This window comes from Caretta caretta, chromosome 18, assembly GCF_965140235.1.
Source record: "Caretta caretta isolate rCarCar2 chromosome 18, rCarCar1.hap1, whole genome shotgun sequence".
Taxonomy (NCBI): domain Eukaryota; kingdom Metazoa; phylum Chordata; order Testudines; family Cheloniidae; genus Caretta; species Caretta caretta.
This window is the reverse complement of record NC_134223.1, coordinates 8488195-8502655: the sequence shown is the minus strand read 5'-3', so window position 1 is coordinate 8502655 and position 14461 is coordinate 8488195. Positions and strand designations below refer to the sequence as shown.

Genomic DNA, 14461 nt, shown 5'->3' with positions numbered 1-14461 from the left:
GTTGGCTGAGGGGCTTGTGCAGAACAGAGCCAGCAAGATGGAATCAGGACATGTGGGGATAAATGTAAATCAGCTTAAAGGGTGTCCATTGTGTGTTACCTTGAAGGTATTCAAAGCATAAGGCTGAGTCATACTGAGAACTTGTCTACAGGATGCCTTAGTCTGCACCAGCTGGCCCGTAAACTCAAACGAGCACCAGCGTGGCGTGCACTAACTGGCCCATGTGGACTCTATTCCCTAGTGTGTGTTCATCTTATGCTATTTCAGAACTTTCCATTTCAATTTCATTAGCCTGCACTTGGGAACTTTCCGTGCACACCAGCAGGGTCCATGCAGCGCAGTTAGTGCATTTCATACCGGTACTCATAATTTACACCCCAACTTGTGCGGACTAAGGCACTGTGTAGACAGTTCAGGGATTTACTGACAGTCAGTGTTGTGTGTTCACCTCTCACAGGGAGCAGCAGCAGTGCACTTGGACTACAGAGCCTGGGACTGTCTGGCCAAGCCCCCAGTTCTTCATCTCTTGATGCTGGAACTCTCTCTGACACCACAGCATCAGGTAACTGTTCACAACAAGGTATTAAATTCTCTGTGGGCGTCTTGAACCCTATAGCTGTACTGCCTGCACTGCAGTACCTGCTGCAGGCCACTTAGTCATTTTGAATACAGTTTTGCCAAGCGGTCACCATCGTTGGGTTCTTTGCTTTAAAAATGAACCATCAGCCCCAGAAATCTGGAGTTCAGGAGGAAACTTTTCCCAGGTTGCACAGCTAAAATGTAGATTGTCGGTGAAACCCAAGAGATCAATTGGATTCTGTTAGCATTCTGCTTTAGAGCTCTTGTGAATTTTTCAGTTCTGGAAGAGCACCTCTGCTCAGTTCAGATACTTACACTTAAAAGGTATAATGGCAGGTCTGATATGGCACATCAGCAGCTCAAATTATTAGGCTTTCCAGAATTTTTTTTTTTTTTTTAAATTAGGAATAGTGAACACAGCGTATTTCTTTAACCCTTTTTGGTCTGTCTCCAACCACAGGGCAACCCTTTTTAAGAACCTGTTCTCCATTGTTTGTGAACAAAAGCTCATGCACACCATTTTTTGAGCACTACCACTTGTTCTAACAGATGATAGTTGATACTATTCATTAAGCATGCAATTAATCCTCACTTATGCATGCAGATATTGGATTTAAAGCAATGCCCAAAAAGAGGGATGACTGTACAGTGATGGAGGCTCGTTTGTGGCCCCTGGAGAAAATTTGGCCCACGGTTTCTAACCTAAGAAGCAGAGCAGAATTTGCTTCTAAGCTCAAGTATCGAGAGCACTACTATTATAGTTTGTTTCAGATGCGGTTGATAGTGTGTTATGTTCCTCCTCTGTTCTGAGGGGTTTTAATCTGAGTGTAATTATAGCAAGAGATTCTTCTTTCATATAGTAGAGCAGCTGAAGTAACTTTCGTTTAATAAGCAACCAAATGTAACTCTTCCCAGTGCTTGATAATCCCTTGAATTGGTGGGGACATTCTCTTTTCTGTAGCTAGACCCTCCAGACTTCTCATGACACCTGTCTAGTCAGAGCTGTCCAGCAGACCCGAGAAGTAGTGAGGGACATTTCCATATCCTCTTGATTAGTTAATGAAAATAGACACAGAAACCTTGAGGAGTCACTCTTGGCTTTTCTCTAGAGCATGCTCTTTTAGAGTTGAATAAAGACGGTGTTTTTACTTGTAACAGCTCTCGTTACTCTCTTAGCTCCAGCATCTGACGATGAAGGCAGCACAGCGGCAACAGATGGCTCTACTCTTCGGACTTCACCAGCTGACCATGGCGGCAGCGTGGGCTCAGAGAGTGGTGGCAGTGCAGTGGATTCGGTGGCTGGCGAGCACAGTGGTAATAACACGTAGTGACTTGTTTGCACAGTGCCTTCATGTTTGGGGCCCTATTTAGATGATTGCACCGTGGTTATTTTATAACGGTGTCTGAGAGAGACAAGAATATTGTTTGACAAAAAGGAGCAATTCTTTAGTGCATGGTAAGGGGATATGGACTATCGTAACGTTCATCTCAAAGTGCTTTACAAACTCCATATGCAGGATTCATTTCATAAGTTCCCTGTATTGGCTCCATTTCATTTAAGCTCTTGCTTTGGGTGAAACGTATATAATAAAAATCGGCCATTCACACACCGCTGCGATGCGATGTTAAAATAATTGGTACAGAAACAAAGCTCCTTTGGTCTTTGAAGATACCCACAGACACCATTCCCCCTTCCTGAATCCAAAGAACAATTATCCCAAATGGTCATTCAGCTTTGCAGGTTGCTCTGAGGCATAGTGGAGATCGTGTTCAGTTGTGCTCATGTCGTCTTTCCTCCTTCAGTGTCTGGCCGCAGCAGCGCGTATGGCGACGCTACAGCTGAGGGCCATCCGGCTGGGCCAGGCAGTGTCAGCTCGAGCACTGGTGCCATAAGTACCACCGCAGGGCAGCAGGAAGGGGACGGTTCAGAAGGAGAAGGCGAGGGGGAAGCTGAAGGCGATGTCCACACCAGCAATAGGTAAGGAGCTTTATTTTCCCATGAAGAAATAGATCAGAGGGGACCCACTCATGTGCCGTTGATGTTACGTTGTCATGGTGGGGAAATGGACCTAGGAGATAATATAAATCCATAGAGAATAATGAACAGCTGTGATAGAGATCAGAGGCCAAAAGTCCACCTCACTGGTCTCCAAAATTATTGTGCATAGAGCAAGCCACTGTTTGCACCCATGCATCTGTCATTCTGACTAGTCACTTGTGTGTCCCATGAGACTTTGTCTGTGGAGTTATACTTGCAGGGATGAACAATCTGAATGGTAGACTAATACATCTAGTGAGCCACTCACTGAAACTTAAATCTTGGTAACATCTGACATTCAGTGGGGAAACATAATGTAGGCTGCCGAGGATAGTGTCTGTCAAGCATGCGGTACAGTCTTTTTAAAACAAAAAAAAACGCAGTCTGCAACGATCCCACTGCAGTTTCTCATTGCCTTTCCCCTTCTTCTTTGACCTGGCAACAGATGATCAATCAGTTTCCCAGGGGTGCCTTCTTCAGATTGGAATAGACTTGTGACACATGTCCCTGGTCAGTTTCATTCTGCAGGTAATTGTGCTGGGAAAAGCACGCTAAAGCAGAGTATTAATTGAATTCTTCCTCTGATGCCAGAGTTGCTTTTGCTTTTGACATTACTTGCCTGTAAAAGGCATCTCTGGCATCTGTGATTTTACCTTTCTAATTTGGTCAGCTCAGACTTGTCAGGAGGTGAATTTTTGCTGACGTATCAGGGTGTCCCATTTGTAATGCTTTTGGGTTTCACTTTTATTACAGGATGTCTTAAACTTAATTGCTTCATGACTGATTCTTGATATCTAACTTTCTAGACTGCACATGGTCCGTTTGATGCTTTTGGAGAGGCTGTTGCAGACCTTACCTCAGCTGCGTAATGTTGGAGGAGTCCGTGCCATTCCTTACATGCAGGTAGCTTACTGAGGAAAGATCAAGAGACCCTGTTGTTCGGTGGTTAACAAATATCATCTGACAATTTTTTCAACAAAATTCTGTGTGTATATTTTCCATCTTCCTCACCCCACCAATCAGATCATATTACAAGACCTTTCTAGTTAGGTCTTGCAGACCATTCGTTATACTGTTGTCTCATAGGCGGTGGTCTGTCCCCATGAGTTTTTTCTAGATTTATACTCTACAGATTGCTACTCTCCTTTACCATTCCTTTTCTCTTACTAATATGTCTAAAACCCTCTCGAGTATCCTTATTTACTTAGGAAGACATGGTCTTTGCTGACCATACCAAATGTTATTGTTCAGATGTGATGGTATAAGCATGATTCATGGAGGAGAGAGTATACGAGTCTGGGATTCCTCTGTGGGGTGTTCTATGGAGGTAATCCATCTCTCTCACAGTCATCATGGAGCCTGACTTCACTGCCAGTCCAATTTCTGTGTTTCCAGGTTATTCTGATGCTCACAACAGACCTAGATGGTGAAGATGAGAAGGACAAGGGTGCTCTAGATAACCTTCTGTCCCAACTTATCGCAGAACTGGGCATGGATAAGAAGGTATGGTGGTGTAAGCAAACACTTGCAGCTTGCTAGAGCTCATGGGTTGGGTCCCTTCCTATGAAGGGGCATTTGAGGCAGAGGAGTTGTCTAGGGAGAAGTGGGTTTGTTTTAAATAGCCTTGTTCAGACATTTTATTTCACTTGCTTTACTTCGTGAGGAGGAAAATGTTACTGGAGTATAACACTCCGCTGGTAGGGCTGGTATCAGTAAGTCAGCATGAAATGTAGTTACAAATTGTTACCTTTTTATTCAAACTCTTAGACCTGGCTTTGGCAGTGATCTTGAACATCCAAGTTTATTCAGTATAGCTGTATACTTTGGGGTTTGTGCTACCATCAGCACCAGGGTGATTTACACTAACATTCATTGTTGCCAGGGCATCATTTATAAACAGGTTCCCAGGATCTTAGAGTTGGAACATAGCTGTGTAAAGTGACCTCTCTCTCTCTCTGCAGGATGTGTCTAAGAAGAACGAACGTTCTGCCCTGAATGAAGTGCACTTGGTGGTAATGAGGCTGCTTAGTGTGTTCATGTCCAGGACCAAGTCAGGTTCCAAATCTTCCATTTGCGAGGTACAGTCTGGCACCTTTAAACTTTCTTTGCAAGGGGGCTATGCCTTCAGAAGATCCCGTCCTTCACCGGGCGAAGAGTGGCTGGGGGGGACTCTCTGGAATGGATATTCTGGAATGAAGGATGACTGGATGTGCTTTGGTGCATCCTTGTGGGGAGTGTACAATGTTGCTGCAACTTGGCTACCCTGGAAAAAGACCCCTGCTGGAATTAAAGAGGGGAAACCAGCAGGACAGTGAGACTGGATAAGTTTGTTCCAGTGGTAGTTGCTGAGTTAGATTCCATTGTTGATTTGGAGTAAAGGCAGCAGATAACTGTATTTCTTAAACTGGCCTAGCAAGATTTACTTAAACCATCTTGGCACTGAAGGAGTTAAAGGGGATTTGTAATGTGATTATTGGAAAGCAATATGCTGCTGTGTCAACGTAAAAGTCGCTAAGAGGATTCCTTAGATATTTGTTGCTAAAAGGTACGGTAATAAGGCATAAAAACAGTATGTGTGGTGGGAAGGAGATTAATAAAGAAGCATAGAGGTTAAAAATTTAGTCTGAACTGCATCAAATTTTAATGAGCTTATGAGCTGTGGGGTTTGTTTGGATTTACAGGGCTGCTTTAATAGTTTTATTTACAGTAGCTTTTTCTGTAGCCTTTGTTATTCGCTTGAGCTTCCCACAGAAATCAAAGCTCATCATCGTGCAGAATGCAGGTGGAGTAAGACCTGGGTGGGGCAGAGCCTTTGAGCGGCATCTGCAGCAGTGACTTTTTCTTGAGCAGCGCTCACCCCCAGCTGGCCAAATCCCAGATAAACAAATAGAAATCCCAATTTGAAAAAAAAAAAACCAGCTAGTCTTCTAATCCACAGCTCAGTGGCCTCTGGCACATGTGTCGAGGGGAGATTAGACTTAGGCGGAGATTGTGTTTGTTTTTCTTTACTAAGCACTTGTTCAAAAGAGTCTCTGTAAATATTTCAGTTGATTTTTATTTTTTTTTTTTTAAAGAAACTCAAACCCCAAACATAAAACTGCCTGTAAAGTTTCAGCAAAATCTGCCCTCTTTCCCCTAATGTCTGCAAATGGCTCTTTGGTGCTAGTGATTTAGTCTGCTTTACTGAAGCAGCTGCTGCTTAGGAGTGGAGTAACCGTTTTATTCCCCTGTCAGTCCTCTTCCCTCATTTCTAGCGCCACTGCTGCGGCATTGCTGAGCTCAGGCGCAGTGGATTACTGTCTGCACGTTCTGAAGTCTCTGCTGGAATACTGGAAAAGCCAGCAGAATGATGAGGAGCCCGTAGCCACCAGCCAGCTGCTGAAACCCCACACTACCTCTTCACCACCTGACATGGGTCCCTTCTTTCTCCGGCAATACGTGAAGGTGAGTTCCGCACCATGCCACCATCATAACCTGTATCAGCATCCAACCACAGGCATAGAGCTCTTCCTTGCCAAACTGCTGTAGGATTATCTAGTATCTGGCCTGCTGTTGTCTCTCTCTCCATCGATTCAAAATTTGTCCTCCTGCGTTCTAGAGTCCTTACTTACATCTGGGGCTGCTTGATGCTCTCTAACACTAGAGCCATGTTTGTTGCATTTCTGTGCCATGCAATTCTTGAGCTGCTGTCATTGTCTCTTTTTTAAACAATCTTTCTGAAGAGATGCTACTCTGGGGGGGTGAATTCTTTTGCTTGGCAGGCAAAGATCCACAAACCACTGCTGTTTACCATGGCAAGGATGCCTTGCAGTTTGCACAATTGCAGTCATGATTTACAAGCTAAATCCTAGGCTTGTTTAACCACCATGGTGTCTTTATTGTAAACTTCCACTGGCGTCAAGGCTTTGATTTATGCATCGGTGCAGTACAACGGAAGCCTAATTAAACGATAGAATGCTTTCTAGTTTGAAGGACAGAACATTAAAATCCTTAAAGGCAAGGAGACCTGTTGCACCATAACCACTGCATTTTATTACACTCACCATAGGGGCGTGCTGGTTTTGTGTTCATCTGCCAATCAAGGGTTTTCATTTTAGCTGTAAAGGTGCAATTGAGAATAAATGGAAGAGCAATTTACCATGCTTGGAAGATGGGAGTATTCTGTGCTCACGCTCACGCTCCATATCCTTAGCTAACCCACTGAGTTTCTCCGCTTCAGGGTCATGCAGCAGATGTTTTTGAGGCCTATACTCAGCTTCTGACAGAGATGGTGCTGCGCTTACCTTATCAAATCAAGAAAATTGCGGACACAAACTCCCGGATCCCGACACCCATCTTCGATCATTCCTGGTTCTACTTCCTGTCTGAGGTGGGTGAAGAACATATGGTGCTCCTGGAAGTGGAATGTAGGATTTATGGGTGGTAAGAAAAGGGAGTAAATAATGGTATCCTCCCTGGGAGAGCCCTAACTTTGGTGTGACTGAACTGAGATCCTTCTCCCGCTCCCCCGTGTAAGGGGGCTAGCTCCTCAGTACTGTGTGTGTCTATACCGAACAAGCGTCTGTGGGAGCGCGTGCTCCACGGATAGCGTTGCCGTTACTATCCAAAGTTCAACGCTGTTTGCTGGTCTAGAATCAAGAGCCTTCTGCTAGATGGTGGTAGAGTGTGAAAATGTGTTGCTAGTGCTTCACCTATGTTCTTTAGAACAAATTATGGGTCTGGGGTGTGCGTTTATTTCAACTGCCAGCTTAGATTTGTGGGTGTCTCCCCCCCTCCCCCCCACACACCTGTTTCCCTAGGCAGCCACATATCCTCCTACATCTGTCATAACCTATAGTGCAGCTGTTAATTCAGGGGAAGGATTCCTTCAGTAAGGCTTGTTCTGGCCTTTAACCTGAGCTCATAGGTAGCTTGGATAACTATGCCATGGAATGAGCCTGCAGGATATCATTTCATAACCACTAGCTCCAGTACTGCATAGCATTGCTATGCAACTTCTCTTCTGCCCGAGACTTGTTGTGTTGATGGTCCCAGTACCTTCAAACTGAGAAGCTGCTAAATGCATTTCCGTTTCCTCTTTACCTGTGGAAATAGTATTCATGTTAGCTTGACCCATCTTGAGGTCTTGTGATTGCTGTGATGACGTAGGTCAACTGTTGATTTCACAGCATTCATGTTGAATGCTTTGTCTAGTACCTGATGATCCAGCAGACTCCGTTTGTACGCCGCCAAGTCCGCAAACTCCTGCTCTTCATCTGTGGATCAAAGGAGAAGTACCGCCAGCTCCGAGACCTCCACACTTTGGATTCTCATGTTCGTGGTATCAAAAAACTCCTGGAAGAACAAGGGATTTATCTGCGGGCAAGTGTGGTCACCGCAAGTTCAGGCTCTGCCCTACAGTATGATACACTGATCAGTCTGGTAAGGAGAATTGTGTTTCAGTGGATAAAACATATGTGCATATAGTGAGAGAGGCATGTTGCGTTTAAAAAAGGTGACATCAGCAGAAGAGTTGACTTGCTGCTTAATCCCATGCTACTCTCCATTTCAGATGGAACACTTGAAGGCTTGTGCAGAGATCGCCACGCAGCGAACAGTGAACTGGCAGAAATTCTGCATTAAAGATGACTGTGAGTTTTCTCCCTGACAGTATTTTAGAGAACAGCGGCAGTTCGTAGCATGCTTAGATTTGATCCAGGGTTTCCTAGCTGTTTGCCGAAAGAGAGTGTCCGTTTTGACATTCAGCACAGGAGAACTGGAAGGGATAAGGAAGAGCTTGGAGTTGCCCAGGATTTGTTTCTAACACTAATTATCAGTGTGTATTGGTAGCTTCTGTTCTGTGGCTAGAGAAAGTAAAAAGAAACGAAGTAGACAGTGTGCTCTAGTGGAAGAGCACTGGACTGGGGAATGAGAGACATGGCAGTGGCATTGCCATTGACCTGCTCTGTAGTCTAGGGCAAATGTCCCATTTATCCTAACTCTGTGTATCCAGATAAATCCCATTCCCCTCGCTCTAGTCAGGTAAATAGGGTTCTTCTGTCTTTCAGAATAACCTGTTGGGTAGATTCCTGTGCGGATACAAGAATGTGTATCCGCATCCGATACGCAAAAATTATCTGCAGATATCCGCAGTTGCAGATATCCACATCCGCAGTTGCGGATTTCCACAGATATCCACTGTTTTGCAGGGCTCTATGCTGGGGCGGGGCTGAGGCTCCAAGGCACACCCCCATCTCCCACTGGAGCCCAGTCGGGGAGAGCCCTGCGGACAGTTGTGGGGAGTTGCAGACTCCACCTGCTCTTGGCCCTGCGGGTAACCTGGGGGGTGGGGACACGGTCAGGAGCTGCTCAGCCTCCTCCCCCACATACACACACTGTGGGCAGATGGAAGGTTCACCGTGGCTCCCCAGCTGGGCTCCACGCTGGCCGGGGTTGGGGGGGAGTGGGGGTGTGTGTGTGACACCTGTGGAGCTGCCCAGGGGCTGCTTGGGCTCCCCACCCAGGGCAGGTGGAGGGTCCGCCGTGGCTCCCCACATCTGCCTGCCTGGCTCTTACTGTGACTGGGCTGTGGCTCCAAGAGCCCAACTGTGGGGAGCCTGGGTCCCTCCACTTGCCCTCGGCAGGGGGCCCGAGCAGCCTCCCGCCTGTGTCCCTGGCCCCCAGACTCCCTGCCCTGCAGGCCCCCCGGCCAGGGCAGGTGCGGGACCCAGGCGCCCCACAGCTGCCAGCATGGTAAGAGCCAGGCGGGGGGCCACGCCGGACCCTCCACCTGCCCTGTGAGAGGACCTGAGCAGCCCCACCCAGTGTCCCTTTTGCTTAGGCTGCCCCCGCAGTGTCCCTGCCCCCCAGGGCAGATGGAGGGTCCGCTCCACATTCCTCACAGCTGCCCTCCTGGCTCTTACAGTCAGAGCCCTTGCATCTGCGCTATCTGCAAAAATGGTCTGTGGATATAAAGCGGATACCCACAGATTTGCAGGGCTCTACTTTTGGGGTGGTTTTAACTTTATTTTATTCCAAATTAAACTTTTTCCTCTCCTTCCTCTGCAGCTGTTCTCTATTTTCTCCTGCAAGTCAGTTTTCTGGTAGATGAGGGAGTCTCACCAGTTCTTCTGCAGCTTCTGTCCTGTGCTTTGTGCGGCAGTAAAGTGCTGTCTGTGACTTCATCCTCTGGATCATCTAGCACCTCTTCTACATCAGCTCCAGCAGGCACTGGGCAGCCAGCAACACAGAGCAAATCCTCCACCAAAAAGAGCAAGAAGGAAGAAAAGGAAAAAGAGCGAGAAGGTGTGCTGCAAGCTGTTAGTCTATTTGTACCGCTATCCTGTTCTGCAGAGCTCCTGGTAATAGAAATACACTTCTTCCCAGCTTTGAGACATGCACGGCTCTTGGCAAGAGCCCCAAGTGTGCAGAGCAGAAGAAACACTTATGGACACATGGCCAGTTTTGTTGTAGTTTGCATGTTTATTGGAATGGGTCAGGAATGGAGCCAGGCTTCCTTAAAACTGGTGCTGAAATAAATTTGAAGTGCAGAGGAGCTCTCAGGCCCTTCACAAATGCCTAATAAATTGGCTGGGTCTGTAGTTCTAATGGGGATCATAATATATCACAATTCTTACCATACCAACTCCCTAAGTGGCAGTAGTGAGAGTTGAAGCAGCTACTGGGACTGCACACTCAGCCCCTAAGCAGCAGCTCCTATGTGTCTATGCTCAAACTTTCCCCCACTCACGGTCAGTGAATGATTTGGGGGGCCCTCTTAGTGCCTATCCTCACCTCCTGGCTTGTGTGCATGGGAAAATAAGTTTTAAGTAAGTTTCTGTAAGTATTGAACCTGCAGCTGCAAGTCCCCCAACTCTCCACTGTGTAGCACTCCACTGATCTGCATCACATCGTTACCTAGGAAGCCTCCCACACCATGGGCTCCCTTGTGGTAGGGAAAGCCCTTTTGAGATCCATTCTGGCAGCAGGGTGAGCTGATGGTATGGATCTTCTTGGGAGTATAGTACATTTCTAAAACTCCCTGGCAAGGCTTTCAGACATTCACTGCTTTCATTAGTCAGAGATGCTAGCTTCCATTTTCTGGAATAAAAGATGGAGGGCACATGCATTCAGAACTACAGTAGAACCTCAGTTACGAACACCTGGGGAATGGAGGTTGTTCATAACTCTGAAATGTCTGTAACTTTGAACAAATTGTTCCGGCTGTTCTTTCAAAAGTCTGAACATTGACTTAATACAGCTTTGAAACTTTACTATGCGGAAGAAGAATGTTGCTTTCCCTTTATATATAGTTTACGTTTAACACAGCACTGTACTGTATTTGGTTTTTTGTCTCTGCTGCTGCCTGATTTGTGTACTTGTGGTTCCAAATGAGGGTGTGTGTTTGACTGACTGGTCAGTTTGTAACTCTGGTGTTTTGTAACTCTTAGGTTCTCCTGTCGTCCCAACCCAGAAACTTGTTCGCTGTCGATGAACACTTACAGTTCACACAGTTGTCAGCCGGGGATGTCTGCATCTCTCTCTCTCTCTCTCCTGCCATGCCATCCATGACTTGTGATGCATTCGATCTATCTGGTTTCCTGTGCTCTTTTGACTTGTGCTATTTGCTGTTCTCCAGGTGAGAGCTCTGGCAGCCAAGAAGACCAGCTCTGCACAGCTCTGGTGAACCAGCTGAATAAATTTGCTGATAAGGAAACCCTTATTCAGTTCCTGCGCTGCTTCTTGCTGGAGTCCAACTCCTCCTCTGTGCGGTGGCAGGCACACTGCCTGGCACTCCACATCTACAGGTATGTGTTAAAGGGCCTATCCAAAGCCACAGTTTTTCTCATAGGTGGATCCTTTGTAGCAGATAAAATTGTGTGGTGAATTAGAGTGCACAAACTTGTCAATCGCTGCTTTCTAGCACTTGAGTTCTGTCAGTGTGTTCAACACTATGGAAGTCAAAAAATAGACTCTCTATCCAAAGGAGTTTACAGACTAAGATGGACAGGCGAAAAAGTGCTTATTTGTCTGAAGTCTTGGTGCTCAGTTACCCATTCAGCAGGTGTTTTGAAGCCTTCAGGCTGACAGCATCATCTTGAGGATCTGTTTCCAGCATTTTTGCAGTTAACTGCACTTGTGGCTCATTCACTGCCATGGATTTTGATCATAACCCAAAGGGAACGGTCTGTTTCTACTGTGTGGAGTCTGGGCTGTCTGTTCCATTCTGTACAACTTGGAATTCATGAGAGAATCACTTTCTTTCCTCTAGAGAGGTGCAAACTAACATTGTTATCAAATGATGCACATATCATTTATGCATAGGGCAAAATTCAGTGGGCTGAACTCCTTGAGCTTCCTCTGTGGTTAGTTGTCACAGGACCATTTAGCAGGATGCGAGACTTAGTTCAGTGGCGAGAAGAGGGGTGATTAAACAACATAGGTGATTTTGTTGTGTGTACTTTGCAGAAGCCTGGACTGACTGCGGTATATTTCTCACCTGGGTAAATCCTATGAGAGTGGGGTATGAAAAGCATACACAAACTAATCTCCAGAAACTGATCTGATCTGTAATTTATCCATCAGGAACTCTAACAAGTCTCAGCAAGAGCTGCTGTTAGATCTCATGTGGTCAATATGGCCAGAACTCCCAGCCTATGGACGGAAGGCTGCCCAGTTTGTGGATCTCCTGGGATACTTCTCTCTGAAAACACAACAGACTGAGAAGAAGGTATGGTGTCATTCTGGAACAGCTGAAGTGAGGGCCTCTCGCCCACTTTTTTTTCCCTTCTAAATGTGTGTCCCTTTTCAAGGGTGAAGAGTAACTTTAATGGTCGAGCTGATCATACCTGCTGTTGAAAGGTTTTTTGATGGAAAACTTCTATGTTAAATTTTCATCAAAGCTTCATTTTAATTTCCCCCCAAAATGGGTTTTCTTAAAAAAAAAACAAAAAAAACCTGAAACATTTTCTCAATAAAATCTGAAAAACTTTGAAGAAAAACAAAAAACCTTTTGTTTTCATCATTTTTCACAGAAGAAAATCATTTCCCAACCAGCTCTAATTTATAGGTTTCAATCTGCTTCAACCCTAAAAAGTATTTTATAGTCATTAGTGTTGAACTAAAAGAAGGGCAAGTGGTATGGTTTCTCAGGGGCCTGTGGTATCGTGGGATGCTCGGATAATTGTGCGTTGATCTGCACAAGAGGTGAGAGCATTCCACAGACATTTGAAAGTAATCTCATTTGTTAGCCAAGGGTTGCATCATCACTGCGGTAGAAGTCTAATTTTAGTATCAGTGAAAGTCTGCTTTTTGTGGGTATAGAGCATGTATCTGCTGTGGAACTAAAAGGCTGTGGGGAGGGCGGCTGTATGTCCTTTTTTGTGCTGATAAAAATCATAAACTTGCAGAAAAGACAGTAATATTTGCCCGAGTCACTTGTTTAACTTATCTCTTCACCAGCGGATGTTGGTCCAATAAAAGGTATTTCCTCCCCACCTTCTCTCACTTGTTTAACTGTATTTCAGTTGAAGGAATACTCCCAAAAGGCTGTTGAGATCCTCCGGACCCAAAACCACATCCTTACCAACCATCCTAATTCCAACATTTACAAGTGAGTTCTTCCTGTCTTTCCTCCAGTACATTACAAGAACTTTTTAGCTGCACTCCACAAGGGAGTGTAAACATCTTTTGTTAAACCAGTGGTGGGGGAGGGCCTCAGCTGAAATCACAGACGTGCTGCAGCTGTTCTTAAGAAAATGGTCAAATAAAATCTGTTGTTCTTCTCTGAATGACTTGTATTTAAAGCAGAGTGAATGCTAAAGTACAGCTCTTTTTAATGTTTTCTCTATCCAGCACGCTGTCTGGCCTGGTGGAATTTGACGGCTATTATTTGGAGAGCGATCCTTGTCTTGTCTGCAACAATCCAGAAGTGCCGTTCTGTGTAAGTGATCAGTGCTGTTTGTCTTCTCTTCAGACTGTAGAGATCCCAGCCTTTATAACAGTGTAAATTGCCATGTTTCTCCATTCATTGGGATCCGGTTGTGCTGGCTGAGGATTTTAATAGTGCTTTTGTTTCTCTTCCCAGTACATCAAGCTGTCTTCCATCAAGGTGGACACACGTTACACCACTACCCAGCAGGTGGTGAAGCTGATTGGCAGCCACACCATTAGCAAAGTGACAGTAAAGATAGGAGATCTGAAAAGGACCAAAATGGTCCGGACTGTCAACCTCTATTACAACAACAGGACAGTGCAGGCCATAGTGGAGCTGAAAAACAAGTATGTACTTCTCGGGTTTGGCAGTGGTGTCAGGATATTTTTCTTGGCCAAAATAAAGTTTGATTTGGTGCTGATTGTTTCCTGGCATAGGATATGACACTTTCCTGAATTAGAGGACTTAATTTCACCTTCCAGCACCTCAGCTAAGGCACACTGACCAGGATGTGTACTTGCTGAAACTCCCTGGTCCCTTTTGGAGGGTGGGGAGAAGAGAATCAACAATGGCCATTGTTGTAAAACTCCTGTACCTGTTTGATCCCAGAGTGGAAAGTCTGTTGGCATTAAAGTCGCTGTGCCCAGGACAATGTAATGTGGTTTGGGAATGAAGCTGAAGTGAAAATAAGGATAATGAATAATTGGTTAAAATCCTGTTCACTACTGAAGAGTTTGATAGCGTCCCATTGAAGAAACTGGCTGTGCACTGAGAGATGATTCTCGCTGCATACTAACTACCCCTGTGTTTTCCTTGGGATTTTTGAATTGAGAATGCCCTCACTGATGCAGAGTGGTCTCTTGATGAATCTGAGATAACCAGCTTGTTCACCCTGGCCTATAGTAATACTTGTTTTAAGCACATCCTATAAA

The 14461-nt window shown here is 45.4% G+C and overlaps 1 protein-coding gene across 4 annotated transcripts in view; it reads left to right on the top strand.

Annotated features, from left to right (window-relative positions):
- UBR4 (ubiquitin protein ligase E3 component n-recognin 4) overlaps nt 1-14461 on the top strand; it is a 118452-nt gene that overhangs the window by 60399 nt on the left and 43592 nt on the right. For 3 of the 4 annotated variants that reach the window (XM_048824691.2, XM_048824688.2, XM_048824687.2), the window contains 16 exons: nt 458-562; nt 1756-1893; nt 2383-2557; nt 3424-3520; nt 4013-4120; nt 4579-4695; nt 5852-6061; nt 6837-6986; nt 7811-8038; nt 8169-8247; nt 9665-9901; nt 11235-11403; nt 12182-12326; nt 13123-13208; nt 13451-13538; nt 13683-13876. In XM_048824691.2, the coding sequence (XP_048680648.1) occupies nt 458-562; nt 1756-1893; nt 2383-2557; nt 3424-3520; nt 4013-4120; nt 4579-4695; nt 5852-6061; nt 6837-6986; nt 7811-8038; nt 8169-8247; nt 9665-9901; nt 11235-11403; nt 12182-12326; nt 13123-13208; nt 13451-13538; nt 13683-13876 (2326 nt within the window). The remainder of the gene's footprint in view (nt 1-457; nt 563-1755; nt 1894-2382; nt 2558-3423; nt 3521-4012; nt 4121-4578; nt 4696-5851; nt 6062-6836; nt 6987-7810; nt 8039-8168; nt 8248-9664; nt 9902-11234; nt 11404-12181; nt 12327-13122; nt 13209-13450; nt 13539-13682; nt 13877-14461) is intronic. The other variant, XM_048824689.2, reaches the window with a different exon arrangement.